The sequence below is a fragment of the Lolium perenne genome, chromosome 5 (genome assembly GCF_019359855.2).
Source record: "Lolium perenne isolate Kyuss_39 chromosome 5, Kyuss_2.0, whole genome shotgun sequence".
Classification (NCBI taxonomy): domain Eukaryota; kingdom Viridiplantae; phylum Streptophyta; class Magnoliopsida; order Poales; family Poaceae; genus Lolium; species Lolium perenne.
In genome coordinates, this window is record NC_067248.2 from 192,513,033 (window position 1) to 192,540,326 (window position 27,294).

The following is a 27,294-nucleotide window of genomic DNA, read 5'->3' on the forward strand; positions in this document are numbered from 1 at the left end:
CATTAAACAACGGCGAAAGGGAGATAAGTTTTTTTTTAGGGTGACTAAGCCCATAACTAGTGGTACTTATCTTCAACAGAATCCTAGATGGACTTCAAAGCCCAGGCCCATATACCAGCCATCCCCTAACCTTTACTCGGCCTAAAAAGCCGTTCCATAGCCGAACCGATTTACCGAGGTGGATAGCGGCAACGTCAGCAGCACCATACACCCGGTCTATTAGACCGCCGTGACATAACTCCACCATGTCAGTCCTCGCGGCCCTTGAGGCTTCCGGTCCCACGCCGAAGCCCATAGACCGGGTCCATGCAGGCCCGTCGCCGGGCGGCGAAAGATCTGAGCCGCGAGCGACGGGCTCCAGCGCCGGCGAGCGCTCGCCCATCCGGTCTATAAATCGTCCGCCCCCTTCTCCCCGGCTCGCGTCTCCCAGAGCGCTCGCCGGCGATGACGTGGCGCCCCTCCACGCCTCCGCCACCACCACCTCGCTAAGCCCACCGTACTCCGACCAAATCCCCCTTCTCGAAGCTTCCAAACCCTAGAGGCGGAGGAGCGCGTTCGAAGAGCTTCGGGATGGCGAAGGCGCGGAAGCAGAAGCCGGAAGGGGGCGCCGGGGGAGGCGCCACCGTGCTCCACCAGAAGCTGTGCCTCTCCATCGACATGGAGAAGCAGCTGATCTACGGGTGAGCCGCCCCGCCCCGCCCCACCGCCGCTTGTTGTGCCCGAATAGCCTCCACCCAACTCACGCCCGTGCCCTAATGCGCTCGACTTTAGCTGCTCTCCGGGGATGCGTTGATGGCTCCGGCCGCGATGCCTAGGGTTTGGAGTCGGTGATTGAGTGGGGCGTGAGCGTCGTCTGTGTTTGTGCTTTTGGAGTTTGAATTGTTCGGTCCATGTTCAGTGGTTGTTGGAATTATGCAATGCAGCGGGCCACTTTAGTTCCAAAGGATTGACTGTCGCCTTGTTTGGTTTGTCTATGAATCAGAGCTAATTGAATAGAGATATACTTACAGTCGTAGTGTTTTGACATTGTATTTGGTCAGGGTTTGTTGTTTTTGGTTTGGTCGACTTCTCAATCCGTGCATCTATTGCTGCTCTAAAATTGTCCAATCCAGTGGGTTTATCATGCAACGCAGTGCGCCTTGTACCAAGCAAAATGTAATGCTCGTTGCCTTAGGCAAATGCCCAGTAGCTACCTGAGCTGAACTGTTAAAAATGAGGTTCCAGTTAGCGAATAGCCTGAGCCTGATATAAGCATGTACACCAGTCTTGTCATGCTTAGCTATCCATCTCCTTTCTCATGCTTGCTAGATTCATGTAGAGAAGCAAAAGAGAATAAAATCGAGGCATGCTGGGAGTGCAGTAATTGAATGGGAACATCTAGCTCCCACAGTATTAAAAAACGTTTAATGGATTTAAACTCTCCACAAACAACTGATTTATCCTTGTTATAAATTGTAGCCGCCAGTGGGCTCAACTACCATTGGTCAAAAGATACTTTGTGTTTTTTTTTGCGGGAAAGCTACTTCACGTACTTAACAGCTAAATTATTACTGCTGGGATCAGTTTGAGTATAGGCTTTTTTTTGTAAAATGCCAATTTCGCTGGTACAAACCTGTTTCGAAAGAAAAAGAAAGCAAGTTTTGGTTAACGAAAACTATCATTGTAGTTCCTTCATATGTACCTGTGACTGTGAGTCAAGAGTTCCTGTGAAAAATGGAGTTTCTTAATTGGTACACTTGGTTTTGGAAACCTGTGCGATGATTCAATATGTTCCAGAGGTGATGTCTGATGTAGTTTTCCATCGGAAGCCAGTTCACTTGATTTGGAAAATTTAAATGGAGGGATTGGACTGCCTTAAACCTACAAGGAACAACCAAAAACTGTTAATTTCTGAATTCCAAAAGAAATATGAGTTTGGATTTATGTTACATGTCAGCTAAAATGTACACAATTCTATGTAGCTCTCTTCTTAACAACATAAGGAAGATGTTAAGATTATAGTTCATTAAAGTACCATGTTCGACTCTGTTGACCCTGTATGTTCATGTACCAGTTCACTTAACGTGGTGTTAAAACAGTTGAACAGAAGCTCTTGTTTTACAACCGAGTGCATTAGCCCAAAATGTCTGAGACACTGCATAACTTGCAGCTTCAATGCACCCAGAAAGTGCAGTACGTTCTAGAGCTACCAGAGTTGTCTCTGCTAGCTGTCTGATACCAAGTCTTGCCTAGCTATGCTAGCAGTGATTTTTGCTGGGAACCAAACTCACCCTTACCCTACAGATCTGTTGCATGTGAGTTGGTTCTCATGTTATCATATCTCAGATACACAGTCCACGTTTTTGACTTCTTGATGTGAGTATGGTCATTGGATAATTGGGTGAATTACCTAAAGCTGCCCAAATAACTTTGACGGGTTTACATGCTGATCTGCTATGCTTGTTGTGCGGATGACTTCCACGCAGCTATCAGGAGCCCTATTATCACTACTTCCACGGTTTGCCATACCGACTAGTAGACACCCCTGCATGCGGAAGCCTGTTTTCTTTTAGGCCTTTCAACGTGACCTCATAGGGCAGTTTTGCTAACGCTGACTGGTAATTTGGTAATGCATTGGTGTTATGTTCTTTGTGTGAACTGTCTTCAGGGGATGAATAAAACATAAACAAGTGTAACATGCCAGGCAGAATGTGCACAGGTGTGCAAGCACACACACACAGACACAGTGTTTTGATGTTCCAATTTGCTTTCATTGTTTTTTGTAGTTCTCCAGTGTGCATTATCATAATCTTAGCTGGAGTTAGTGGTTTAGTTAAAAACATTTATGTTCTAGACTAGACTCATGGTCTGGGTGAACAGTTGTTTTTCAGTAAATCGCTGGCAAAATGTGTGGATAAGTTTTATTGTAACCCATTTTGTTTACTGCCTTAGCAATAAGCTCTCAGATCATAAGAGTATATGCCAGTAACAATGACATGTTGCAACGGTCTTGATACAGGAAATACACCTATTTGTTCTCTTACATTGGCTAGTGCAAGGACCCCACTGGTTCAATAGTTGTAAGACGGTTATGACTAATAGTCAGCATCCGAGAGATCAGCAGAAACCTGCAAGCAGCAAATTTGTCAATATTTCTTGTTATGAATCACACATTTACTTGTCTTGGTCTTACTCTGCTTCCTTCATGCATAGTATCTCACTACATAGCTCTGGTTGCACATTAGCCCAATACAGATGATTGGACAGAGTGGTTATTATATGAAATTCTGTGCATCATAGTGTTACATGGTGTTGCAGCACTGGCCCTTCACATTGTAGCCTTCTCGCATGTGTGTACCTTCTAAAGATCATTGAGTTGGAAAATAGTGTCCCGTCACACTATCATGTCACGCCGCATGTCATCCTCACACTGATCGTACTTTACCATTTTATGGCTATTTTGCAATGGTACCGTGCAAATTTCCTTTGTGATGCGGTGGGAGCTTGCTGAAATTTATGTTTGCTTCATTTATTAAGGTACACCGAGATAAAAGTTCTTCTAGCTGAGAACGATACTTTCGCTCTACATGCTGACAGTATGACAATTCGGAACATATTGGTGGATGGTGAGGCTGCTGAGTTTGAGTATTCTCCTCACTGGAAAAATGTTGACGGTCAACCGAGTTGGTTATCAGTATCATGTCCGAAGACTGCAGCTGATGCTGCGTGCTCAGCTTACATTTCTTCTCTATATGGCGAATCTGTACCTAATCTCATCATTTCATCTGAGAGATCAGTCAAGTCAACCACTGAGTTACCCGAAAGAGAAAATGGTGAACATCATGAAGAAAATGGTGGAAACTCTGTTAAATTTTCTGATGACAAAGCAGTTAAAATCTGCAATGGTTCTGCAGAGGGAAATGACAAGGAAGAGGAAAAGGAAAACAAAGAGGAAGATGAAAAGGAGAATGAAAAGGAAGAGAAAACTGAGATGGAGACAGAGGAGAAAGAGAGGGAGAAGGACAAGGACAAGGAAACTGAAGAGGGGAAGGAGAAGGAGACACAGAAGGAGAAGGAAAAGGAGAGGGAGGAGAATGAGGAGGAAAAAGAAAAGAAAGACATAAGTGAAAATGAGAAGGGCAAAGAAAATGAAATGCAAATCGAGAATGAGAAGGTATTATGGTTTTTGTTAATGCAAATGGCTTTTTTTTTTCAAATTTGGAGTGGACTTGTGTAGTTGTAATGTGTTATTGTTATTTATTGCAGGTGAAGAACACAAAACTGGTTCGTGTAGATTATATTTTGGAGAAGGCTGAAACCGGCGTCCATTTTGTCAACAATGTTCTACATAGTAATAGTCAAATAAGACGTGCACACTGCTGGTTCCCTTGCATTGATAGTGCCACACAACGTTGTCCGTAAGTGATTTTACTTAATTCTGCTTGTCTATCTGGCTATTCTAGTTGATGTTGTATGTTAACAATCCTCTTTCACAATGGTGCTATTCCCAGATTTGACCTAGAGTTTACAGTTAGCACAGATCTAGTCGCAGTCAGCAATGGCGACTTGCTTTACCAGGTATGTTGCAATGCGGCCAGGAATTGACCCGATTAAATACCTATAAATGGAAATCTGGTGTTTTTTTTGTGTGTTCATAATGACGATGAACCTTCTATATGATTGACTGCATAATCATTATTTTCTGATGGTGGAAGGTTGTTGTGCTTTTACATTCTGCTTATGCTGCGTCACCGTCATGCAGGTCTTAAGCAAGGAAGATCCTCCAAGGAAAACTTATGTATATAAGTTGAACACTCCTGTTAGTGCACAGTGGATATCATTGGTTGTTGGTCCATTTGAAGTTCTTCCTGACAAGAACGGAACAAGTGTATCACACATGTGTTTATCTCCGACTTTGTCTAAGCTTGAGAACACTATATCATTTTTCCACGATGCTTACAGGTGCTAAAACAGAATTTAGTCAAATATTAGTGTATGGAGTTAATATATAGTAGCAATATCTTGAGAAGCTTCTGCTTTGGCATTTATCACTGAACTTTCTTACTTGACATTTGCTTTTCATGATTGTTGTTTTGCAGCTGTTACGAAGATTATCTTGCTGCAGCATTTCCCTTTGGTTTATACAAGCAAATTTTTCTTCCATCTGAAATGGTTGTATCACCAATGAGCTTTGGAGCCTCCACATGCATCTTCAGTGCAGATATCTTAAATGATGAGAAAGTTATAGATCAGGTGCATGCTTGTGTTCTCTCTGCTTTCTCCCCAGTGTTCTCTTGCTTTCTCCCCTGCTAGTCCACCAATAATGTGACTATTTCACAAACCACGATATGCAATATTTAACAAATTGGTTGTTCAGAAGTACTTGTCATGGTCCTTAAATTTCCATCCCTGTTCGCCCGCTCATAGCATAAAGCAGAACTGTATGTGAAATTATTCTGTCATCACTGCGCAACTTCTTTATTGGTTATGATGGATGTATAATGCTTTAATGATCATTCATGCTGGTATTAATATTTGACAGATCCATTATTAGTAATAAGAATATCCGGAGGTCTGCTTGTTTAGCATATTTTGCTCTTATGTGAAGACATTTCGATTAAAATTTTGTTGGCAAATTCTTAACCTACCTAGTTAAGACATAACAGATAGTTCTGCTGTATCTAACATATAAAATAGTTCAGATTATTGGCACGAGAATCAAACTAGCATACGCCCTTGCAAGGCAGTGGTTCGGCGTATACACAAGTGCAGAAGAGCCAAATGATGGTAAATCATCTCTACCTGCTAATTCAGATGTGATACTACTTACATAGGTAAAAAATGCCGAAGTATTGACGGTATAATATTCTGTTGGAGCAGAATGGCTACTGGATGGTTTGGCTGGTTTTCTTACGGACCTTTTTATCAAGCGTTACCTTGGGAATAATGAGGCACGCTATAGGCGTTTCAAGGTATGTTTTTTTTACTTGCATAATACTTGTATTGATTTTCTCTTTAAACATTCAATTGTTAATCATACATATATGATGAGTGAGAACTACCTATTTGGAAGTTTGAACCAGAATTCTCTAATTAATCAAGATATAATGCTAACTCAGTTACTGAAAATTATTCATGTTTGGTTACCCGGTTTTGTTGTTATATTTCTTTCAAAAGGAAAGCTGGAGTTAATTAATGTTAAAATGCTTCTGTATCTTAGTTCGTTATGCTATAGTGTCCTGAAAATAATGGCTGTCATGATGTTGCTGTTATCAGAAACGTTGATATACAGTTCTTACTGTAGTGCCGTTGATATACAGTTCTTACTGTAGTGCCTTGCCTTCTATTAATTTGTTAACAAATGAGTGCTATTCTAATTGATCTTGCTGTTAGAACATTATATGATAGCTAATAGTAGTAATTTGATTCTCGTCCTTGGAGTAGGTATGACTACTAGAGCTCAGTTTGCAGTTGCTGAACCTGCTGTTCTGAACTTATTATTGTAGTTCTGTCAGTAAATAGCAATGGAAATAGAAATAAATTTGTTTGCCGAACGATAAAATAGGCAAAAGCTGGTCAGCCAAGCAGAATTATGATAATAATCCACCTCAATGCTAAAGCACAGCCTAGTATACCTGCAATTGCAACGACACATGATGTACCTTGTGTATTCTCAGGTACACATGCATCTCAGGCCATAACTATATCTTGGAAATTGTAAATATGATGTATATATCATGTTATGCAGAAGTGCGCCATTTTGAAACAAATGTTCCTATTATACATGGATCACCTACAAGGATTTTATCTGATGAAGCCACTTGTTATTTCGTTATATGTATGTGTGGTTGCTAATCATTAACCAACAAATCTTTGGTCACACTGTGTCATTGACTTAAGCTCCTTTTTATATGTTCTAGCTATACTATATGTGGATGTATGGCTAAACCAACTTTGCTCTTCAAACGCATATACCTATCGGCTATCACGCACAGCTGTTGTGTGGATTTGCATCATCATTTAAACATTAACCCACCACGTTGAACAGGATTCAATTGCCTTTTGTTTTATATTCATTCACCTTGACATGGCCTGGAGAATTCACCTTAATTGGTTCCAAGCATTTTTCCCTACCTTTTGGGACTAAGTTGCCTGTCTTGGTTGAAGGGAGAAGAACAAAAGATTAATAAATCCGATGAAAGGATCAAATATTAATATCTGGCTTTGAAGCTCCAATTATTCTCTGCAGCAATGCGTTCTCATCTTGATCTTACTCATTAGATTCTTGTTTGTTACTACTAAAACCCTTTCTTGTACTTGCAAATAGGCCAACTGCACCGTATGTCAGTTTGATGTCAGTGGTGCAACTGGCTTGGGGTCTCCTGCTGCTTCAACTGATCTGTATGGAACTCAAACGTTTGGCTCATATGGGAAAATTCGTTCATTGAAGGCAGTAAGTTCTGATTTTTTGAACTATACAACTAGCTTTGTGCACTGTTCCCTCACATTTTTTTTTCCTTTTAAACAGGTAGCTGTTCTTCAAACATTGGAGAAGCAGATGGGACCAGATTTTTTTCGGAAGGTTGCTATGTGCCTCTTTCTTATTCTGTTGTTTGTATATTTGACAATCCCTGTCTACATCAATGCAGCAGTTTGCCTAACCAGTTGATTTAACTTCTGAAAACTACTTGCATACTTTTTGTGATGTAGTACCTGTAGGATACATATTGATATTCAATTGATTACGTTATTACTAGTGAACGCCACTTGCTCAAATTTTTGATTCTTAATACTATCTGCAAAAGAAAAAGGAATGGTTAGTTGTGACTGAACATTCCTTTTCTTATCTACATACTGGTTATCTTTGGGTACTTATAGATCTCTTGATTGTCAACTATGAACACGCACATTTAGGCTGATGTGCTCATCGTTTCCAATTTCAGATTCTGCAGATGATAGTGGCTTCGACTCGTGCTTCAAGAACACTAAGTACGAAAGAGGTATATCAATCTCATCTACCTTAGCTGTATGTTCACTTTGACACTTTGTGATCATTATCTTGAGTTTGGGACTTCTCTTGGCATAGCAGTACCTGCACTTCGCAGTCTGCACACAATATGATTCATTAGATTATGTTCAATTATTCAGTTTAGGCACCTTGCGAATAAGATTGGTAATCTGGAACGTCCATTCCTGAAAGAATTTTTCCCACGGTGGATTGAATCTTGTGGATGTCCAATTATGAGGTAAACGAGCCTTCCTTGTTCAGATTTGCCCAGTTATGAGAAATCCATCCTTTTGTCATCCCCATGTGCTTACACACACATATTTCTTCTGCTTTTAAGATTGGGAATCTCCTATAGCAAAAGGAGAAATATGGTTGAATTAGCTGTTTCACGGGGTTGCACAGCAAAAGCTGAGCCTGGTTCTGATAGTCACACGGATGGAGATATTCAAGAAGGTGCTACTGGATGGCCTGGAATGATGAGCGTGCGTGTTCATGAAACTGACGGAGTGTATGATCATCCAATTCTACCATTGGCTGGTGAAGCTTTGCAGGTGGTGGAATTACAGTGCCATTCCAAAGTAGCAGCAAAGCGGTTTCAGAAAACCAAAAAGGGCTCCAAACCTGATGGTTCTGATGACAACGTAGATGCTTCGACTCAAGAGAACCGCATGAGGTCTATTTTGCCTAATTCACTTTTTTTTATTCCTGATGTTTGCCTGAAACTTATTTTGGATCTATGTACTGCAGCATGGATGCACCTTTACTATGGATCAGAGTGGACCCAGAAATGGAATACCTTGCTGAAATCCATTTTCACCAGCCTATTCAGATGTGGGTACGTATCACCAGTTAAATTTAATGCTGAATAATTTGCGCAAAGGAAATTAGTTGTTATTTCTTCTTTAACTACCACGGTGCCTTCCCTATTGATCCAGATCTGTGGTTATTCTATTTTATTTTTATCATTTTGATCAATGTGTTAAACTCTATACTTGGTTGTGAAGATCTACTGGTTAGGGAAATCTATAAGTTCAGAAGGTGTTTGTAAGTCAGGACTAGTGTAGCTTTTGCCTTCACGGGTCAGATCTTTTTCTGCCTTATATTCTGGATGGCACCATAAATATTGCCTGAGTTTGGTTAGATTTATACTACATGTCTTACCCAGCCTCTGGTCTACCACATCTTTTGAATGTTTGTTGTATATAAATACAGATGGTCTTGCCTCCTTGTTGATCTAAAAGCACATCCATAAAATATCCATAGTGCATTTCAAATAATGTATTTTTTTTTTGCTTCATACCAGCGAAACACTAACGAGTGTCTGTAAGAGTGTGAGTATCCTCGCTTATACATTGTGGAAAATATGATCCTTATAAGTAAATGAGCTTGAACACATCACTTTCATCTCTGTCAGACTTCTGTATATGATGCATTGACGCTTATTGAAATGACTGTTTGCCAGTACCCTAAGCTTTGGGGAGAATGGAAATTAATAATTAATTAAACATGATACCGTCAAGATATATATCTGTTTTTTTATTGTATGCCTCAGCATTTCAAGTTCTGTATCATTTTTTTGCAGATCAATCAGTTGGAGAAGGACAAAGATGTCATTTCCCAGTCACAGGCGATAGCTGTTTTGGAGAAATTACCTCAGCTCTCTTTTGCTGTGATTAATGCCCTCAATAATTTCCTAAATGATACAAAGGTATTTTGACATCATTCTTGAGATTGTAAGTCCAATGTCACTTCATAATGATTTGTAACGCGACAGGCCTTTTGGAGAGTCAGAGTTGAAGCGGCATATGCATTAGCTGTAACTGCATCCGAGGTACACTTCTTTAAGCTCGTTTGTTTGCTACTATTTATGATTTATAGGATGATTTAGTTCACACATTTGTGATGGAAGGGTTGGAAAGTTCGTTTTTTTTCCTGAGTTTTACTAAGGGAGATCCAGGCTGTGAAATGTAGCATTAATATTTCAACTGTTGATGTGGATGTGGGTGCAGATAGGGTGAAAAACCAAAGGATTAAAATATACTTGAATTGGAAGTAAAATACAGTGTGTACAGTATGCCTTTGTGGTGACTAGATCTTTAAATGTCGTCCCACTTTAATAGCTTATGCTAGGATGTGCGCATTTGTTTACACTGCGGCAGTCGAAAAATTGGAAGATTTTACACTACTGTCATTTTTATTTTCAAGGAATCATGCTTTGGTGTAACACTTTCTTACACTGATCAGTCAAAAATTTGGAAGATTGTACATTACTATCATTTTCAAGGAAACATGCTTTGGTGTAAGACTTTCTTCCCTGTTGTCTTGTTGCTTACCTGAACCTTTTACTCTTCATTTAGGACACCGACTTAGCTGGGCTGCTTCATCTGGTTAAATTCTATAAAAGCCGCCGGTTCGATGCAGATATTGGATTACCCAGGTCAAGATCTACATTCTGCAATAGAACTTTTTGATCACAAACCGTCATGTATCCATAACCGTTTGCTTTGAGTTCTAAACGTGTAATAAACATTGTTTTATTTTACTGATAGGCCAAACGACTTCCATGATATTCCAGAATACTTTGTTCTTGAGGTAATGCACTGAGGTAGGAATTGTATTTGTGATTAACTGTGGCAACATAATCCATCATATAGCATCATCACCAACATTATCTATGCATATTCAGGAGTGTTTGTCTGTAGTTTGCTAAATACACTTTCAACACCCTTTTGGAAATATCAGAAGAGTTGGGCTTACAGTTACCAATAATAGCGAGATATTCTTTCTCTTGGGTCATTAGAAAGGAAAATTAGGCTTACATGCATGAAATAACCAGCATTAAGTTTCATGTTGAAGTATGTGTGGATTGCCCAACCTTCTCCGTCAGTTTGGACTTTTGGTTCTACTGGTTGTCGCATAAAACTTGAAATGGATTTTGGAGGATTATATTCCTTACGATTTTTTTTCCCACAGCTTGTTTGGTCTGTAGGATTTAAAACCATAGATTTTTTTTTTCCTACGATCTACTTTGTATGCAAGTCCATAAGTTAATTTCCCTTAGGTCCAACCTCATGGAAATTTTACTTTGTTTTTATGACAACTATGACATACATACAATCCTCCAGAAAAATTCCTGCGTTTTTGCTACAACACAACCAAACAACATGTAATACACAGTCTTTTGTTTTCAGTTCTTACTTCGTACAGGATTCATATGTCATGACATCCTATTCCAACGTTTTTCCCATTCCTATGTTTTTGAAATCCTGCGAGTCAAACAAGCCCTTAATATGATATTGGAACATAGGTCTTGGGCTCTAAGTCTCGGCTTTTTCAATAACAACAACAACAACAACCTTATTAAGCCACATGTGAGAGGGGGTGTTGAAGTATATGTGGATTGCTAAACCTTTTCCATCAGTCAAGGCTTATGTTTCTACTGCTTGGTGCCATCTAGTAGATCCAAAAGTCCGAACTTTTGGAGAAGGTTGGGCAATCCACATATACTTCAACAGTAACAAGCTATTTAAAAGATTATTGCAGTGGATTGCCCATCCTCTCTCTCTCTCTCTCTCTCTCTCTCTCTCTCTCTCTATATATTGTAAGAAACGTAGAAGCAAACTTTTTTTTTTTTGGTCAATGACAAACAATCAGGGTTGGGATCTTGTGGGTCCTGGACCTTGGTTGTACAAACTGAGACTCTGGAATTTTCTGAAGTTTCAAATTGCAAGGAAAAACTTTCAATCAAATGTATCGAAGACTTTTGGGTCATGACTAGGGTGTCAAACCGGATCCTGCTTCTAGTATAAGCGGGAGTGCACTTGCATCCCTACATTTGGTTCATGATATCAACTGTGGCGGCTGGATTTTATCTCATTGCATTATTTGTAAAATGATGCTGCAGTAATCTGATTTATTTTATGGCTGTTGATCAAGTCGTGTTCTGTCAAGCCATTTTTTTTTTTTGAGATCACAAGCCATTGTTGACTGATGTATCTTTATGCTCCTTCGATTAGGCAATTCCCCACGCAGTAGCTCTTGTGAGATCATCAGATAAGAGTAGCCCGAGACAAGCTATTGAGTTTATTCTTCAGCTTCTAAAGGTTTGCATTTATCTCTGAGTAATTTGTAGTCCCATGTTTACTTGCTGATCTGTTAACAATAATAATTAGCCCATTAATCGTTTGTATATTTCTTTCTACTGTCCATTTTCAGTACAATGATAACAACGGAAATGTATACTCTGATGCCTACTGGCTAGCTGCAATGGTCCAGGCAATAGGTGAAGTAGAATTTGGCCAGCAGGTTTGTATAGATGCACCCCGTTTACTACATACATTTTCTCATGTATATCTTTTAGATACCTTCTCTGTGGGATTAACTATGCAGTAACTGGATGATCAGTCTTACTGGGGGAAATATATTTTACCAGTTAAGGCACTATAGCTGAACTAATCATGGTTTTTTCCTACACTTAGATCAGACCATATTTAAGGGCATACCAGAGTGCTGTATGGCAGCTATAACTTACACCAACCCGCCAAAACCAAACCAACCTGGTCAAAACCAGAGAGTATTTCACCAGGTTGACAAACCAGCTAAAACCGCTTATAACTGTCATTGCACAGGCTGACTGAATCCTGTCCTGGCCTAGTGTGCAACTGTTAATTCAACTGGTACATTAATCATTCTGCCAACAATAAAATTAATGATGCAACATGCAAATGGGTCAGGTTGGGCTGATATATTGGTCCATCCTAATTCCTTTTGGTTTAGCACTTTCTTTTTCCTTGCCTCTGATTGGCCACCAAACCAAGATGTGTTGGTAGGTTGATCTGTTTGGCCCTAAAGTATATACTGGTTTATATTACTGGGCACTCTTTTGAGAGATTACAAAGTGTTATTTTCAGAAAACCTTGGGAGAGGTCATTAATATTGAGGAATGGCATTGTGTTTCTTTTCAGGGTATAGGCCTGCTATCCTCTCTTCTGAAGCGTATCGACCGACTCCTGCAATTCGACAAGTATGTTTTGCCCTAGTACTGTTGTTTATGTACTTGTACTCCTATCTTGGCAATTCCTTCTAACTGGCCTGAAATCTCCGTGCAGCTTTATGCCTGGTTACAATGGGGTTTTGACTGTCAGCTGTATTCGGGCCCTTGCACGTATAGCGGAGAGGGTATCATCCTCCATTTGCCTTGTAAGAACGATCCCTTTAATTGTCCTCCCTATATTTTCCCAGCGTAGGTGCTTCCTCCATATTGCAATCATGTGGTGCAACCTTTTGTTGCTGCAGGAACGTATTTGTGAATTGATCTCCCCTTTCCGTAACATGGATAAACCATGGAAAGTCCGAATAGAAGCTAGCAGGGTTCTTCTTGATCTCGAACTTCATCATAAAGGCGTAGATGCAGCTCTCTTGTTGTTCTTGAAATATGCTGATGAAGAAAAATCTTTGCGAGGTTGGATTTTGTATAGTACTTTAGGTTTGTTTTTGTATGATTTGATTTTGTGACATGGAGTTATTGCAGGAGGCACAAAGTTGGCTGTTCATGTGTTGCGCATATGTCAAGCAAATATTGAATCTAACCTCACTGATCAGATAAAATTACCAACACTGGTTGGTCTCCTTCACTTGCTTGGTAGCAAAAAATCGTACAACAATGTTCTACTCCGCCACAATGTATTCTGCATTTTGCAAATTGCTGCTGGAAGGTTAGTAATTGTTAGTACTTGACACATTTTCTCATGTTCAACTGTTATATTGTGAGATGCAACCTTTGCATATAAGTTGGCACTACTGAAATGGGGATAAAAGGAATGAAGTTTGTTTATTCAATATGATTTTTTAACTGCAAAGCTAACTGGCATGTTGTTGAGGTGTGACAAGTAGTGTCTCTTTTGTTATGCTAAGTAGTGCATCATTCCTCTGAAAAAGTAGTGCCTGATCAATACTAATTGTGGCCTGCGTTTCCATTTTTTATTTGTGGTAATTAATCAGTATATATTGTTATTTAAAAAGAAATATGGAATGCTTTTCAGAAGTGTACTATTTCAACATTGGTATCGGTATCACCTAAACAGTGGTATCACCGGACATGCTCTCCTCTCGCTAGATATAGTCTCTTCTAATGACACACAAAATCTGAAGTCATGGAGCGTGACATAAAATATGTTTTGCTGTCTACTGTACCTTGTACTGATATGTTTTCCATTGCAGGCCTCCAACACTGTATGGAGTTCCAAAGTTTTCCGCCCCTTCTCCACTTGTCCAGGAGATATCTATCGATCAGCATACTAAAGCTGATTCCTCAGTTCCTCAACTATCTAGGCCTCAAGAACCTTCCACTAGCACTCCTAGTGTTCGTGAGGTTTTACCTACCACTGGACCTTCCAAAGAGGCTGACAATATATCTAACTGCAGCGAGAGAAGGAATGTTGTCAAAATCAGGGTAAGGCGTGCTGCATCTTCCAGTAAAGCAGATGGTGCTGCATCTTCCGTGAGTAAAGCAGATGGTGCTGATAACAAAGTTCATTCACATGGTGGAAGAAACGAAAACGAAGTAGGTCCTTGTAGTTCAATGTCGGTGGATGCCCCCATGGTTGGAGCGCCAAATGAGCCACCGAACACAAGCAATCATATCGAGGAGCAGAACTCATGTCATGACCGTGAATCAAGGATGTCTGCGAGCGTCAGCAATGCCAAACAGATGGACACACATGAGGTTTCCAAGGAACTACAGTGTACAGCTGACTCAAGGCTAGATGGTGCTGATTCAAGGCTAGATGCTGTTAAGGATCAGTTCTCTCCTGCCATTAATGTGCAGGAAAGCGTAGATAAACCGAGCAGTCAGCTTGAAGGAGTGTCCACCAGCTATGTTGGAACCCAAGCTCCAGAATCTGTCAACGGGCTGGACTCTAAAGAGAAGAAGAGAAAGGACAAGAAAGATAAGAAGCGGAACCGAGACGAAAAACGAGACAAGAAAGATGACCCGGATTATCTGGAGAAAAAGCGACTCAAGAAAGAGAAGAAAAAGATGGAGAAAGAGTTGGCCAGAAAGCAGAAGGAAGGCGCCAGACTTTCTTCTCAGCAAGAAACAGTGAAACCTTCGGACTCGCAGGGTACTTTGGCAGCGACACCACCAGCTCCGGAGCAAAGCGCTGAACCCCAGGTTTCAAACAAGGATGCTGCTGTAGATATTGCAAGGACACCACCGACCAAGAAAATAAAGATCAGATTCAAGCCCTTGAAGAAGATAAACTGATCCGAGTTGGAAGAAGTTCCGGATTGTCCTTACGCCCCCATTTGTGAGGATTAATCGGTGTACAGTAGGAAAGAAACAGGCGAGCTGTAGGTTGTATGAGGAGTAGCCAGATTTTTTGTGAATGGCCCAATGTATCTTGTAAACAAATACCGCCCCAGTAATTTCTGGGAGTAATTCAGACCAAGTTCTAGGGAAACTTAGGGTGATGAATGAGAACGCACCATTCTGTGATTGCTCCAGGCTGAGTTTCCCCATCATGTATGATGCTCTGCTGTGGAGGCTTTTATTTGACGAAGGATGAGAAAATACTCTTCAGGCCCTTGTATGACAATTTTTTTGTTGCTTGCATTAGGGTGTTGTGAATAATTTCTTAATTAGCACAGCAGTGTTGTGTTTCTGTGAAAATAAACTAAAAAGGTGAGGGCATGTACAATGGAGTGTTAGCCTTTCCCTTAGAGTCGATGTATGAATTTTTTGCTGTTTTGGCAGAGAGAACAAAGAAAGAAGGTTGTCTTCCGCTTATATGTGCACCAGTTAAAGATAGCTAGCGGTAGAGATAATATCCATTATACAACATGTTTTTCTTGTCTATTTTAGATACGGAGTAATATCCATTGAAAAGTGCACCTGAAGTTGTGTTGTGTATGTACACTGTACCATGTTTGGTTTTATAGCTAAGAAAAGGATAATGAGAGTATGAGACGGGGCTCCTAAAGCTGAAAGTGACAAGTACAGGAGCAGCAAAATCCAACGGGCCGGGCCCCCACATCGTTTTCGCACTCCACTCGCAGATCACGGACGAAGAAAAACGTCGCTTCTAAACGAGCGGAGCGGAGCCGCCGCCGCCCGTGACAGGCCCGCATCATGGCACGGGTAGCAGCATTAGGTGAAGCCGACGGAGCAAGCGCCGCCGCCGCCGTTGCCGCGGTGCGGGTGAGCAGGGGCGCCCCGGGGACGTGGAGGCGGGTGCGGAGGGCGGCGCAGGAGGCGGCGGCGCACGCGCTGCTGCTCTGCTTCACCGTCCTCCTCGCCCTCAAGCTCGACGGCATTTTCTTCTCCCGCTCCTGGTGGTGAGCTCACCACTCCAATCCCCTTCCCTACTGCAAATATTCTCGAGTTTGCCAGTTAGCAATAGTTCGAAAGTTGGGTTGGAGGGCGTCCTTTGCCGTGTGTAGTTTAAATCTAGTGTACCTAGTTGTCTGTGGTTTCATTTTGATGAAATGGAACCGGGGAGAAAATCCCTGTGCATCTAAAAAACATCTACTCCCTCCGATTCATATTAGTTGTCGCAAATATGGAGTACTATAGTTATATTTAGCATTCTTATTCCTTTGGTTGGGCACGCTTCTGTTTCTGGACGTTTTATTTAGATTAATAATCACTGAGGAAGACGAGAATAGAATAGGAAATAGCCCACGACCGACCTGTTACTGTTCGAAAGCTGCATTTCAATTTGGCCAGCAGATTGGTGCTTCTATGGTATGGCATCTGGTCTATTGATACTAGTGGTTTGAAAGGGAAAAAAGATGAGTACAACGGGGAAGTAGCACCGTGGTACTTTAAGGGAGAAACGACTGTCCTAACATGCGAGGAACCCTGTCGGCAGGGGCATACCCAAGTTTTCCAATTTTTTCCCCTCGTCTGATGGTGTGCTGCTTGCATCAACTTCTAGTGTTGTACTGCATGGTTACTCATGGCGCATGTGTAAGTGTCCACTGCCCAGAACTCAGTAGAGCCATTGGAGAGGAATTGGGTGGCAACTGGTCGTATAAATCAGGCTCCAGCTATTTTTCAGATTAAAAAATCTGAACTAGTTGCTTTCATATTCACACCCTAATTATACCCAGATGCTTAACAAATCCGCAGGGTGCTTTTCATCCCGTTGTGGTTATTCCATGCTGTTGTTGCTCGGTATAGATTCACATTGCCTTCTCCAGCATTGCCTCAAAGTTACCAGGTGCGTTCGATTCTTTTGGTCCAAATTCATTCTTCCATTCTGAAGTTGAACTTGTTGGCAGCATGCTAATTAGAACATTAGACTTCACAGCGGATTCCATGCCATTCCATTGTTGCCACACCTTTGCTAGTTGCGTTTGAGCTGCTTCTCTGTATTTTCCTGGAAGGTAATAGTGGTGAATCTAAAGCCTAGTATGTATTCTCCAAAAAAACACAATTCAATTATATATGTATTTCTTTATTATCACCTTCCAGCTGAATGTGCGTTTGTCATCTGCAGGTCACGGTGAATCTTTTCTGGATTTAAAGCTCGTATTCCTTCCACTCTTGGCCTTGGAAATCATTACGCTGGTTGACAATTTTAGGTAAGTGGCAATTCCTCAGGGAAAAACTGCAAATGGTTTTTTTATGTATCACTACTGGAAATTACTACTAGATTCTGTCGAAAAGTCAGTGTTTCTCTTTTATGATATTCATTGACGTTTTGAACCCTATACTTTAAACACCTGTATGTCCAATCAACAGTAGCATAGTTACCTTGGTGGGCCCTCACCATCCCTCCAAATCAACATCCCATTAAGGTGGACTCATTTTTTTGGTTAAATACTTAATTGGGGCATGCTATTGATGAGCCCCCACTTAATATCCAGTCAAGATCAGCCACTGTCAGTAATTGTCCATAAGTTAACATCTAGACCATGTGAACTGCCTGGCTATACCAACAAGTGTGCAGATTTATGAACTTAAGTTCCATGCATTGATAAAACAGTTTGGCAAGCATCCATACTGTATTGTTGTAACCTTTGCAGGGTTTGAAAGCAATCTTCTGACTTCCTACCCATGATAATATTTAACCGTGGTGCAAACTGATAGACTTTACTCAACAATACATTTTAATCAACTATAACCCAACCTGTATAGTGTTACTCTCATTGTCTCTTGTATATTTGTTATTTGCTACTGTGTCGCTGAATACCTTTTTGGGATGCAAATTGCCATGCAATTTACTGAAGGTTAATGTGAACAAATGACTAGCTCTTGAGCGAACAAAATTCACCGTTGTCAGGAACTATGTTGTAATAAAGAATACTTCAGCTATCATTTCCACTAGAGTGCATTATGATCATTGTTTGCTGTGCTTCCTATATTTCACTCATTAGGACGTTTGGTGCTCTAATGCCTGGACATGGGGAAACAATCACTGATGAAGAGATTTGGGAGAGGCTTCCTGTAAGAATCCAGAGTACTCTTTGCACCTGCTGTTCCTTAACATTTCGACTGTGTTGGCTTGTTTGTCTACAATTAAATCGAATCAGCAGGACCTATAAGGTTTCGAATATCAATTGTAAACTTTTAACCAAAAATGTTGTTAAAATGTTACCTTTCCCAAAAATGTGATATATCTGTGCTAATTCTAGTTCTATCAAGTAAATATATATTTTGTGGCAAAGGTGTCTCACATGGCTTTTCTTGGAGGCACTTGCACATGAATTTCCCTCTAATCAACTGCACTTCTTACTTGTTATGACTACATCTAGATGTAAACATACTTATATACACATACCGTACTGTATTTTAAGATACTAGATATCAGCAAGGGATGTCCAAAACTCTTGACATTGCTTTAAATCCTTCAATGTTGATTACTAGATGAATTTTATGTAGACTTAACCTTGATCATACTAACAACTTCATATTTCATTAGCACTTCTGGATAGCCATTTCCATGGTATTTCTACTAGCGGCTACTTCACTCATGCTTCTTAAATTATGCGGTAAGCTATACAAATACTATTGAGCATGTTGTAGTTGTGCTGTTGGAAATTATATATTTTCCCCTTGTTTACTATATTACATCGAAATATCTAGCTTATGTATTTTGTTGCTAGATTAGCACCTAAATCTGTGAGGATAACTTGTTTACATGTAGTAGCATTCATAGTCAACCTTGGCTAAGAATTTGAAGCAGTTGTCCATGTACCAGAATACCATAGTAACTTTTTTGGTTTTGAATTGACCAAGTTATATTATACGCCACAGGTGATGCAGTTACTCTGGGGTGGTGGGATTTATTCATTAACTTTGGGTAACAAATACATTTCCTCATTTTAAATCATGCTCTGATTTCATGGGAGAGTTCTTGTTAATTGCTTGATGACATTTTTTTGGCAGAATATCCCAGTGCTTTGCTTTTCTTGTCTGCGCAAGGTGGTCCAATCCCATGGTCGGTATAGAGCCAGTGCTTGGTATAGAAATAAATTATCTCATATGAACAGAGTGTGCAACTCGAATATCAGTGCTCCATTATTCTCCAAAAGGAATTCTGATGTGGAAAACCATGTGGTCTGCAGGATATTGGTGGCCCTGTACTGATAATTCCTATCCTGATTTTTCAAGTTCTTCTATGTATGCGCTTAGAGGTATGCTCAGTTCCATTTTTCTAAATGCTTTGTTTCCTTCAAAATTTACTGGTAGGCACTGTTTTACCATCTTTCTTTGCTTTAACTTATCTTCAGTGTGATACCACATACAAATGTCTAATTTCCGAGCTGACATACCAACATCTATGTATTATGTTCTGCACATAGATTGTGCCTGCCACATGTGAGATGTAAATCCCAGTTTTGTTCTTTGAATGTTCGAGGTGAAAGCCGCTAGTCACCTAGTGTCTGTGAAGGCCAATATGATTACCAACTTATTTATGTTTGTTGAGCTATTCCTCTACCACAGTGACTAGACTAAGTACATTTTATCTCTATATTCTATGCAGGGTACTCCTTCTAATGCACGATTTATCCCAGTTCGAGCTATTTTCTCACCTATACTTCTGCTACAAGTGGTCACTGCAATTATTGCTGTTTGGAGATTCTTTGAAAGGCTTGTTGTTAAATTACAAGATGGCATTACAAGTGAAAGATATATTTCTATCTCATCAAAGATTGATGAGTTGTTTATGCTGGTACAACATGGTTCAAGGTTTTACATGCTCTCTATTTTCATTTTGTTACCTCAGGCCTCTTTATTCTGTAAACTGGAACTTGCATATTTATCACTGGAGCTCAGATTGGATTCTCATTTAGTTAATTTCATACTGTTCAGGCTCATTGCGTGGTCCATTGATGAACATAGCAAAGAGGAAGAAGCCCATTTATGCTATACAAATAACATTGGGTATTCACTGCATAATTCTATCTTGTATTCTTGTGTAAACATCACTGCGAGTTAATATAAATATGTGGATCTATTGGTCACCAGTAATTGTATGTAAGTCTATGAGAAGTTAAACATAATTAAGTAAATAATGCCTATGTTGAGGTCACTGCCATCTTAATACAGGACCGCATAACATTTTCTTATTGCGGTAGTGCGCTGCAGAAATGCATCACGGTGCAAAGATAAGGGTCTGCTTGTAGAGTGTCGAGAGAAACAAACAAGATAATCAGTGTCTAAAAGAACTTGCCATGTTGAACCCACAACTGAATATGAAGAATCCTATCTAATGTTTGATGAGCCAAAATCTAAAAGATATTAAAACAAATTTCTTGTTTGAGTACAGTTCAATTGGGAATGATTCAAATATATGAATTTATTCCAACTGCGTGCTCCTTCATTAACCACACAAAAAAATCACCTATACATGTAAAAGCAACAAATCCTGTGTGTTTAGGTATAATAAAGCTAAGCACTCAACATTTAATTATAGATAAAGTAATCACTTGAAAAGCTTTATAAATTCTTCCATTGACTGGTCTTGTTATTTATCGGCACTTTGCAGGTATAGTACATTTTGCAGTTATCCACCAGAGATGGTAAAAGAGATGCCGAAGAAACTTCTTGTCAAAGAGGTTATGTCGTTGTATGCTCTGCACTATCTTATTTGTTTACATGGAGCTAACTAGTCCTGTATACTTTCAGGTACAGAGACTTCAGTTAGCATTAGGAGAGCAAAGCAAAGTGGCAAAGCTTAGCCAACAGCGGTGTGAGAGGCTAAAGAATGTATACATTTCCCGTTTTATTTTCTTTAATGGACCAATACGTACAGCTTAAGAGTATCTATCAGGAGCTCCTCTGAATTGTCGGCGTGCTGCAACTTCTAGCGTTGGCTTTATTTGCATTTTGGAACGATTGGACAGTTTAATCACTTTGTGATATGACTGGGGGAGAATGTTCTCATAATTATAAAGGTTAAAGCATTTTGTGAACTAATACTTGTGATAATTTTTGCGTGAACACAGGAACGGATCTTATGTCGAATTTGCTTCGAGTGGGACATCTGCATTGTTCTGCTTCCATGCCGCCATCATGTTCTATGCGAGTAAGCTTTGTTTATTCACTAGGATATGCTCGCTATGTTTATCAGTCATTAATTTTGAAGTTATGGAAGAAGATATTTGGTGCATATTTTCGCCACATTATGGGTATGCTTTGTTATTTATCTTTGAGCGCAGTTTCAGAGCTTAATTTTTGTTTCTCTTGCAGACCCTGCTCTAACAAGTGCCAGTCATGCCCGATTTGTCGAGTGCCTATTGAGAGCAAGTTACCCGTTAATGATGCAGCAAGTTCAGCTGATCCGTTAAGTGACATAGTTTAGAAGTTCACATGTCGACAGTAGTTCTACAATAGCAACTTCTAGAGTCAGCAAAGACAGAGCACACTGATTCCGAGCAGAGGTAGACAAACTATTTTGGATTTTTGGCCATGAAATTCAAAGGGGAAGGCAGACTATGTCTCGTGTCAGAATGTAGCCCAAGTATATGAAGAGCCGTGCCACACAATTTCTCTTCAGTGATATGACAGGATGGAAGTGCCTGAGTTTTTGGATTCTCGCCCATATATGGCGCCAACATGAATAACCACTCGAATCACTTAACCTGCCCAGTTCTTCAAACAGCTAACATGGGACATGAGGTTGTTTAACTGCTGTTCTTTAGAGTCGAAACATCTTATTCTACTTTGACAAGTTCAACAGTTCGTGCAGCTATGTTGTGACATGTATGCTACCTGGCTAGTTCTTCAAAAATAGTGCTGCTTAATACTAGCTTACAAGGGACTTCAGGTTTATAACTGTTTTTTAGTGTTGAGAAAACGGTTCATCCCTACCTTGACAAGTTTGTCGGTTCTCGTTCTAGAGTGTAGATACACATTTTGTAAACAACCATCTTTTGCTATACCTTCATTGTACATTTATAGATGAGGCAATGCAATCATGTCTAACATCTGCTACCCAGTTTTACCTGAAGTTTCAACTTCACGAAAAGCTTCCATCCCTGGTCCTGTCAAATGATGAGTGGGCATCCATCGCTGGCGCGTGCTTGTCGATCGAGCTCATGCGTCGGCCCTTTCTCCTGCGCGCACCGGGAAGATTGAACTTTGCAGTACGAGAATGGGTGCACAAGTCAACATTTGTGGCTGGCCATGGCCTCTCATCGCTCCCGTCAGGTTGCCATGATTTAGCATGTCCTGTGGCCTACATCGCCCTGTTCTTTGCCATTGCTTTCCAAAAGGTCGCCAATTGCATTGCTCCGCGTGACACAAGGACGGGCTGTTCCACTCGTGTGATGCTTATCCGTGTTTCTTTCATGCATTCAGGTAGGTCGCCTTTGTTCGTTGCTGTAGATTTGCTTTTGCTGCCTCTGTCTTTATGTGATGATGCAGATGGTGCCAGAACGTGACGGCAACCCTTTTGCACCTCCGCAAGCTGGTGGCATCCAATTCAGCAATGTAGCAGTACTACATGTTTTTGTTTGCCTTGACTTGAAGCTTGAGTTCAAGTCAGTCTTCCGGTTAGTCTACTTAACTGCAGCCCTAAGACGCCGAGGATGAAAGGACTTTAGCAGGTGGTTTGAGAATATCACATCCTACTCATAGCTGCAGAGGACTCGGTAATGGATAACATGTAATATCAATCTCTGTCGATTCGATCTGCCACGGTAAACTTAAACAGCGTGAAGCCATTGTCGTTCCCTTACAAGCATGGGAGAAATTTAGTCAGCCATTTACTTTCAGAAGAATTACACCAGTTCCAAAAGGAAAGAGGCCCAATACATGAACTTTTACACTGAACTACTGAAGCAAGGTCGGCTCCAACCAGGAAAGTAAAGAACTCAGTGGAGTTAACAACAAAGCCTCCCCACTATCCTGCTCACAGCCCACGAGCCACTAGAGGGGCCATGCCAAGAAAAAAAACACTGAGGTACTCCACATCATAGATGTCACGCAAAATTCCAAGAAAACACTACATCATAGATGCTACTTCCCCGTCCCAAAATATAAGACGCCTAAGATTAATCAAAAGTCAAACCTTACTACTTTGATAAAAAAGGAAAAAAATATCCATATCTATAATATTGAATGGATACTTTGAGAAAATATATTTTATGGTGAATCTATTGATATTGATTTAGTATTGTAGATGTTTATAATTTTTTTTATAAAATTGATCAAAGTTAGAAGACGTTAACTTTTAACTAACCTTAGGCGCCTTATATTTTGGGACAGAGGAAGTACATGGGTAAAATCATGACACAAAATCTCGTGACACACAATACTGATTACTTCCAACTTAGCATTAATCTGCCTCTCGAACTAAAGTTTTTTTTCAAGGTCACCTATGCACCGACTGCTTCTTGTCAAAAAAAAAGTGAGAAAAATGTCAAGTGAGAGGTCCAAGAGGAAAGAACCTAGAGGTGTGGCTAGTAGCTTCTTGATGTAGCCTCAGGTATGGTGTATGGTGGGCTTGGCACATTGTCGGAGTATACACCCTAGTAGGAGTGTAAACGGATCAGATCGAATTGTATTATGCTCGTGTCTTTTATCATATATTTTTTTACGAATTTATATCGAAGGCGATATTGACCGGTTGTGGATTTGAATGTGGATATACTAGACACATGTGACTTAAATAAAAAATGGCGCAGAATTGGACGCCTAACGAAAATAATCGGATAAATACTCTCATGGGCAAATAACTATAATTCCAACAAAACTTGAGAGGATTTTAACCTTTCATCTTTGCACGAGTTAAGTAGTTAAGAAAATAGAGACACTATTTAGTTTAAAACCTAAGCACCAACGTGATGGTATAAATATAAAATAAATAGTTCAATCATGTGGTAAAAATTTAGAGCTAGACACGCATGCTGGCGAAATGAACTCAGTAACTCAACTATTGACTCTGTGAGATTGGCCTTGGTTTTGACTCGAAAATCGGATTATTCGGTTTAAAACATTTAGATAATCCTACTTAGTTTTCGGATAATCTACATTTGCATGCTACTTTGCTATACCATATCTTATATCGTATTTAGGCACCATTTCAGAATCGAGTATTCTTATCCGCCAGATTTCTTAAAATCGGATATGAATATCTTGAAGCGGATTCGAAAAATTATTGGATCCATTTATACTCTTCACCCTACTAATTAACTATCGATACCCCCAAGTCAGAAAAAGAAAAAACTGTCGATACCCTTCTAAGCTAGCGTTGCCTTAACGACGACTACTCTCTAGATACCCAACTTTGGGGTACAATAACTTTGCACAATTGAGTGTGAATTCGTGGCAAGAGGTGGCGATGGAGGTCCAGGCGCGCGTGCCGTCGTTCGCGTCGATCGATCGGTTCGTCTGCAACTCTCTGTACTACACACGGTACGGTTCGTCTCCTAGCCGCTGCTTTTTTTTTTTTTTTTTTGAACGATCCTAGCCGCTGCTTAGCTTCCACCATCCCTAGCTAACATCTCGGATCTCGGCGCCGTCTGGCGGAGAGAATCGCTCGATCTTCGGTACGCTTTACGTCCAGGCGCATTTCGTAGCTACACCACCGGCCGGCCACACGGATTGTATCAGACGAGGCGCCCGCGCACTAACCGCGCGCAGGTGCAGAGAACCAGATCGTGCGAGAGCTAGCTGCCTCTGGATGCTAACACCACGATTCCACGAAGGTGCATTGAACCCATGTACACAGTACGTACTTGCGACTTTCATGGTAAAGAATCGTTCGCTCTGTTAAGCTATACATAAAAAATGGTGCCTTGCAAAGCAATAGACCTGATGTTGAGGATGGTGTGGTTTGGAGTCTCACTGCTAATAAGAGGTTTTCCACAAAATCGATGTATCAGTGCTTGGAAAACGATCTAGCTGGGGCCAATAGTAAGTGGATTTGGAAGGCGTTTCCCTCTTAATATCAAAATTTTCTTGTGGCAAGTCTTTAGAAATGCTATTCTCACCCGTGATAATTTGAAAAAAGGAAGTGGCAGGGCTCTGAGCTGTGCTCCTTTTGTGGTTGTAAGGAAAATGTCCCACATTTGTTTTTCTCCTGCTCTCATGCGAAAGTTGTGTGGGGTGTGGTAGGCAATGCTCTTAATACTGCAACTTTCCCAAATTCCTTGTGGCAATGTATTACTTGATTTCATGTTTATTTCCCACATGGTAAAAGGTTTCATATGTTGATTTTGGCAGCGGCTTGCTGGGCAATATGGAATGTTCGGAATTTGATAACCTTTGAAAAAAAGGTGGTGAGGTCTCCTATGGTAACCATCTTCTCTATGTGCTCGTTTCTTCGTTATTGGGCAGGTTTATATGGAGCTGATGACGAGATGTTGATCAAAGGGGGTGCTGAGCAGTTGATGTACAAGGCGTCAGAGCTTATGGGGTTCCAGAAAACGATGGCTGGTGATGGAGTGGCGCACTCGGCTTCTGTTGTTCCAGGAAGGTTAATGATCATGGAAGGCTAAAGGGATGTGTGTTGCTGATGCGTGCTACTGTCTTCTTTGTTTTGTGGCTTTTTTGGTTTATCGATGGTTGTGACTGTTGTTGAGAAGACTGGATGTTCTGTAGTAGTTTAGGGGTAGGTTTTTTGCCCCATGGTATGGTCTTGATGCCGAGGCCATGCAGCTCTGGTTTTCCTACCAAAATAATTTCTCTTCTTTCATGTGTTCCTTTGAATTACTGTTGGTGCACATATCTGAAGACATTTGTATTTCCGTCGAGCAATTAATGGAAAGGGGAGAGAAAATCCCAGTTGGAAAAAAATGACCGCGGAGTGGATCGGAATATGCGTGATTTGATGTATGTATAGCTCTTGTTGCTCCGCTTGTTAGAGATGGTAATTTTACCCATGAACACGGGTACCTGCAGGTACTCTAGCCATATAAATTGGGTATGTGCATATTTTGATATCTATAGGTACCACCGGTACCACCCATACCTTACCCATCAATTTATGTGTAGGGCATGTGCACAGAGCGTGACTGAAATATTAGTATGGACCAAATTGTTAACTCTTGGTGGTAGTATACAAATATCCTCAATGGGCCATTATTTAGAAGATCTATGGGTATGATAAAAACAATTTTCACTTTGAGAAGACTTGGCCACCATCCAGGTTGGCCTCCGCCCTCCATGACACGCCACCCGTCCACATAGGTATACACATATCCTATCCATCACGACCTGATATGTGAGCCTTCGAGTTCTTGATCCACCGACCCTTCCCCTCACGCTGACAATGCCCCTCTATATCCACTCCATTCTCTATTTTTTAAGCCCAGCATGCAGGTGGTGGACAAGGAGAACACAATTTTTTTGATGCACCGACGCAAGGTAGACTATGAACTATTGTGTAATATTGATCTACCCAATTAATGATACCCAATAGTAAAAAATTTATATCCACGGATAACATTTTGTATCACGAGTTATATGAATAATATGGGTACGCGGTATGATATTGCTCTAACAGAAGCGGAGCTAAATAAACGGTGGCTAGGGTCCAATCAAACAATAACACAAACCTCTACTCCTTAATTAGTTGCTATTTTTAGCTGGATCACCGGTAACACAGACTTTTTTAGTTGGATCATTCTTTATGCACCGTAGCTATAAGGGATTGTGCCATGGGGCACTGGTGGCAATTGACACCGGCTAATGCACTCTTGTTCCGCCTCCGCCTCTATATCTTGTCTATACCCTATCCATTGTACGTCATCTTACTGCTAGTACATCTACGTGCAAGCATGCATATCCGTTAATTCAGCTGGCAAGGAAGACGGAAAGGGAATTGAAAGAGACAACTCAAAGCTCTCATGCG

At 40.6% G+C, this 27,294-nt stretch overlaps 2 protein-coding genes across 4 annotated transcripts; both read left to right on the forward strand.

Moving 5' to 3' along the window:
- Positions 1-325: 325 nt before the first annotated feature.
- Positions 326-15,582, forward strand: LOC127301328 (transcription initiation factor TFIID subunit 2). Its single transcript, XM_051331547.2, has 25 exons — positions 326-680; positions 3,517-4,153; positions 4,246-4,397; positions 4,491-4,557; positions 4,742-4,941; positions 5,079-5,232; positions 5,682-5,766; positions 5,860-5,951; positions 7,307-7,432; positions 7,508-7,561; positions 7,923-7,979; positions 8,128-8,225; positions 8,325-8,660; positions 8,735-8,822; positions 9,570-9,695; positions 9,762-9,818; positions 10,345-10,424; positions 10,537-10,579; positions 12,004-12,090; positions 12,203-12,292; positions 12,952-13,010; positions 13,096-13,186; positions 13,283-13,448; positions 13,518-13,701; positions 14,207-15,582. The coding sequence occupies exons 1-25, from the start codon at positions 571-573 to the stop codon at positions 15,249-15,251; spliced, it is 4,284 nt and encodes a 1,427-aa protein (XP_051187507.1). The 5' UTR covers positions 326-570; the 3' UTR covers positions 15,252-15,582.
- Positions 15,583-15,990: 408 nt separating this feature from the next.
- Positions 15,991-22,425, forward strand: LOC127301329 (uncharacterized). Of its 3 annotated transcripts, none has more exons than XM_051331548.2 (15): positions 15,992-16,321; positions 17,118-17,208; positions 17,290-17,374; positions 17,488-17,572; positions 18,368-18,437; positions 18,913-18,982; positions 19,248-19,293; positions 19,380-19,431; positions 19,559-19,627; positions 19,978-20,183; positions 20,307-20,378; positions 20,983-21,052; positions 21,123-21,203; positions 21,443-21,522; positions 21,687-22,425. In XM_051331548.2, the coding sequence occupies exons 1-15, from the start codon at positions 16,116-16,118 to the stop codon at positions 21,796-21,798; spliced, it is 1,395 nt and encodes a 464-aa protein (XP_051187508.1). In that variant the 5' UTR covers positions 15,992-16,115; the 3' UTR covers positions 21,799-22,425. The 3 variants fall into 3 exon arrangements, with proteins under 3 accessions (XP_071676329.1, XP_051187508.1, XP_051187509.1); XM_051331549.2 differs by having other exon boundaries at positions 17,299-17,374; XM_071820228.1 differs by lacking the exon at positions 20,307-20,378 and having other exon boundaries at positions 15,991-16,321.
- The last annotated feature ends 4,869 nt before the right edge of the window (positions 22,426-27,294 follow it).

Excerpts from the sequence above, each read along its gene's own strand:
- LOC127301328 (XM_051331547.2), top strand. The coding sequence starts at position 571 with ATGGCGAAGGCGCGGAAGCAGAAGCCGGAAGGGGGCGCCGGGGGAGGC. Across the intron at positions 5,233-5,681 it reads ATGAGAAAGTTATAGATCAG|ATTATTGGCACGAGAATCAA; the intron begins GTGCATGCTTGT and ends AAAATAGTTCAG. Across the intron at positions 7,433-7,507 it reads AAATTCGTTCATTGAAGGCA|GTAGCTGTTCTTCAAACATT; the intron begins GTAAGTTCTGAT and ends CCTTTTAAACAG.
- LOC127301329 (XM_051331548.2), top strand. The coding sequence starts at position 16,116 with ATGGCACGGGTAGCAGCATTAGGTGAAGCCGACGGAGCAAGCGCCGCC. Across the intron at positions 17,209-17,289 it reads CATTGCCTCAAAGTTACCAG|ACTTCACAGCGGATTCCATG; the intron begins GTGCGTTCGATT and ends TTAGAACATTAG. Across the intron at positions 19,432-19,558 it reads CAAGGTGGTCCAATCCCATG|GATATTGGTGGCCCTGTACT; the intron begins GTCGGTATAGAG and ends TGTGGTCTGCAG.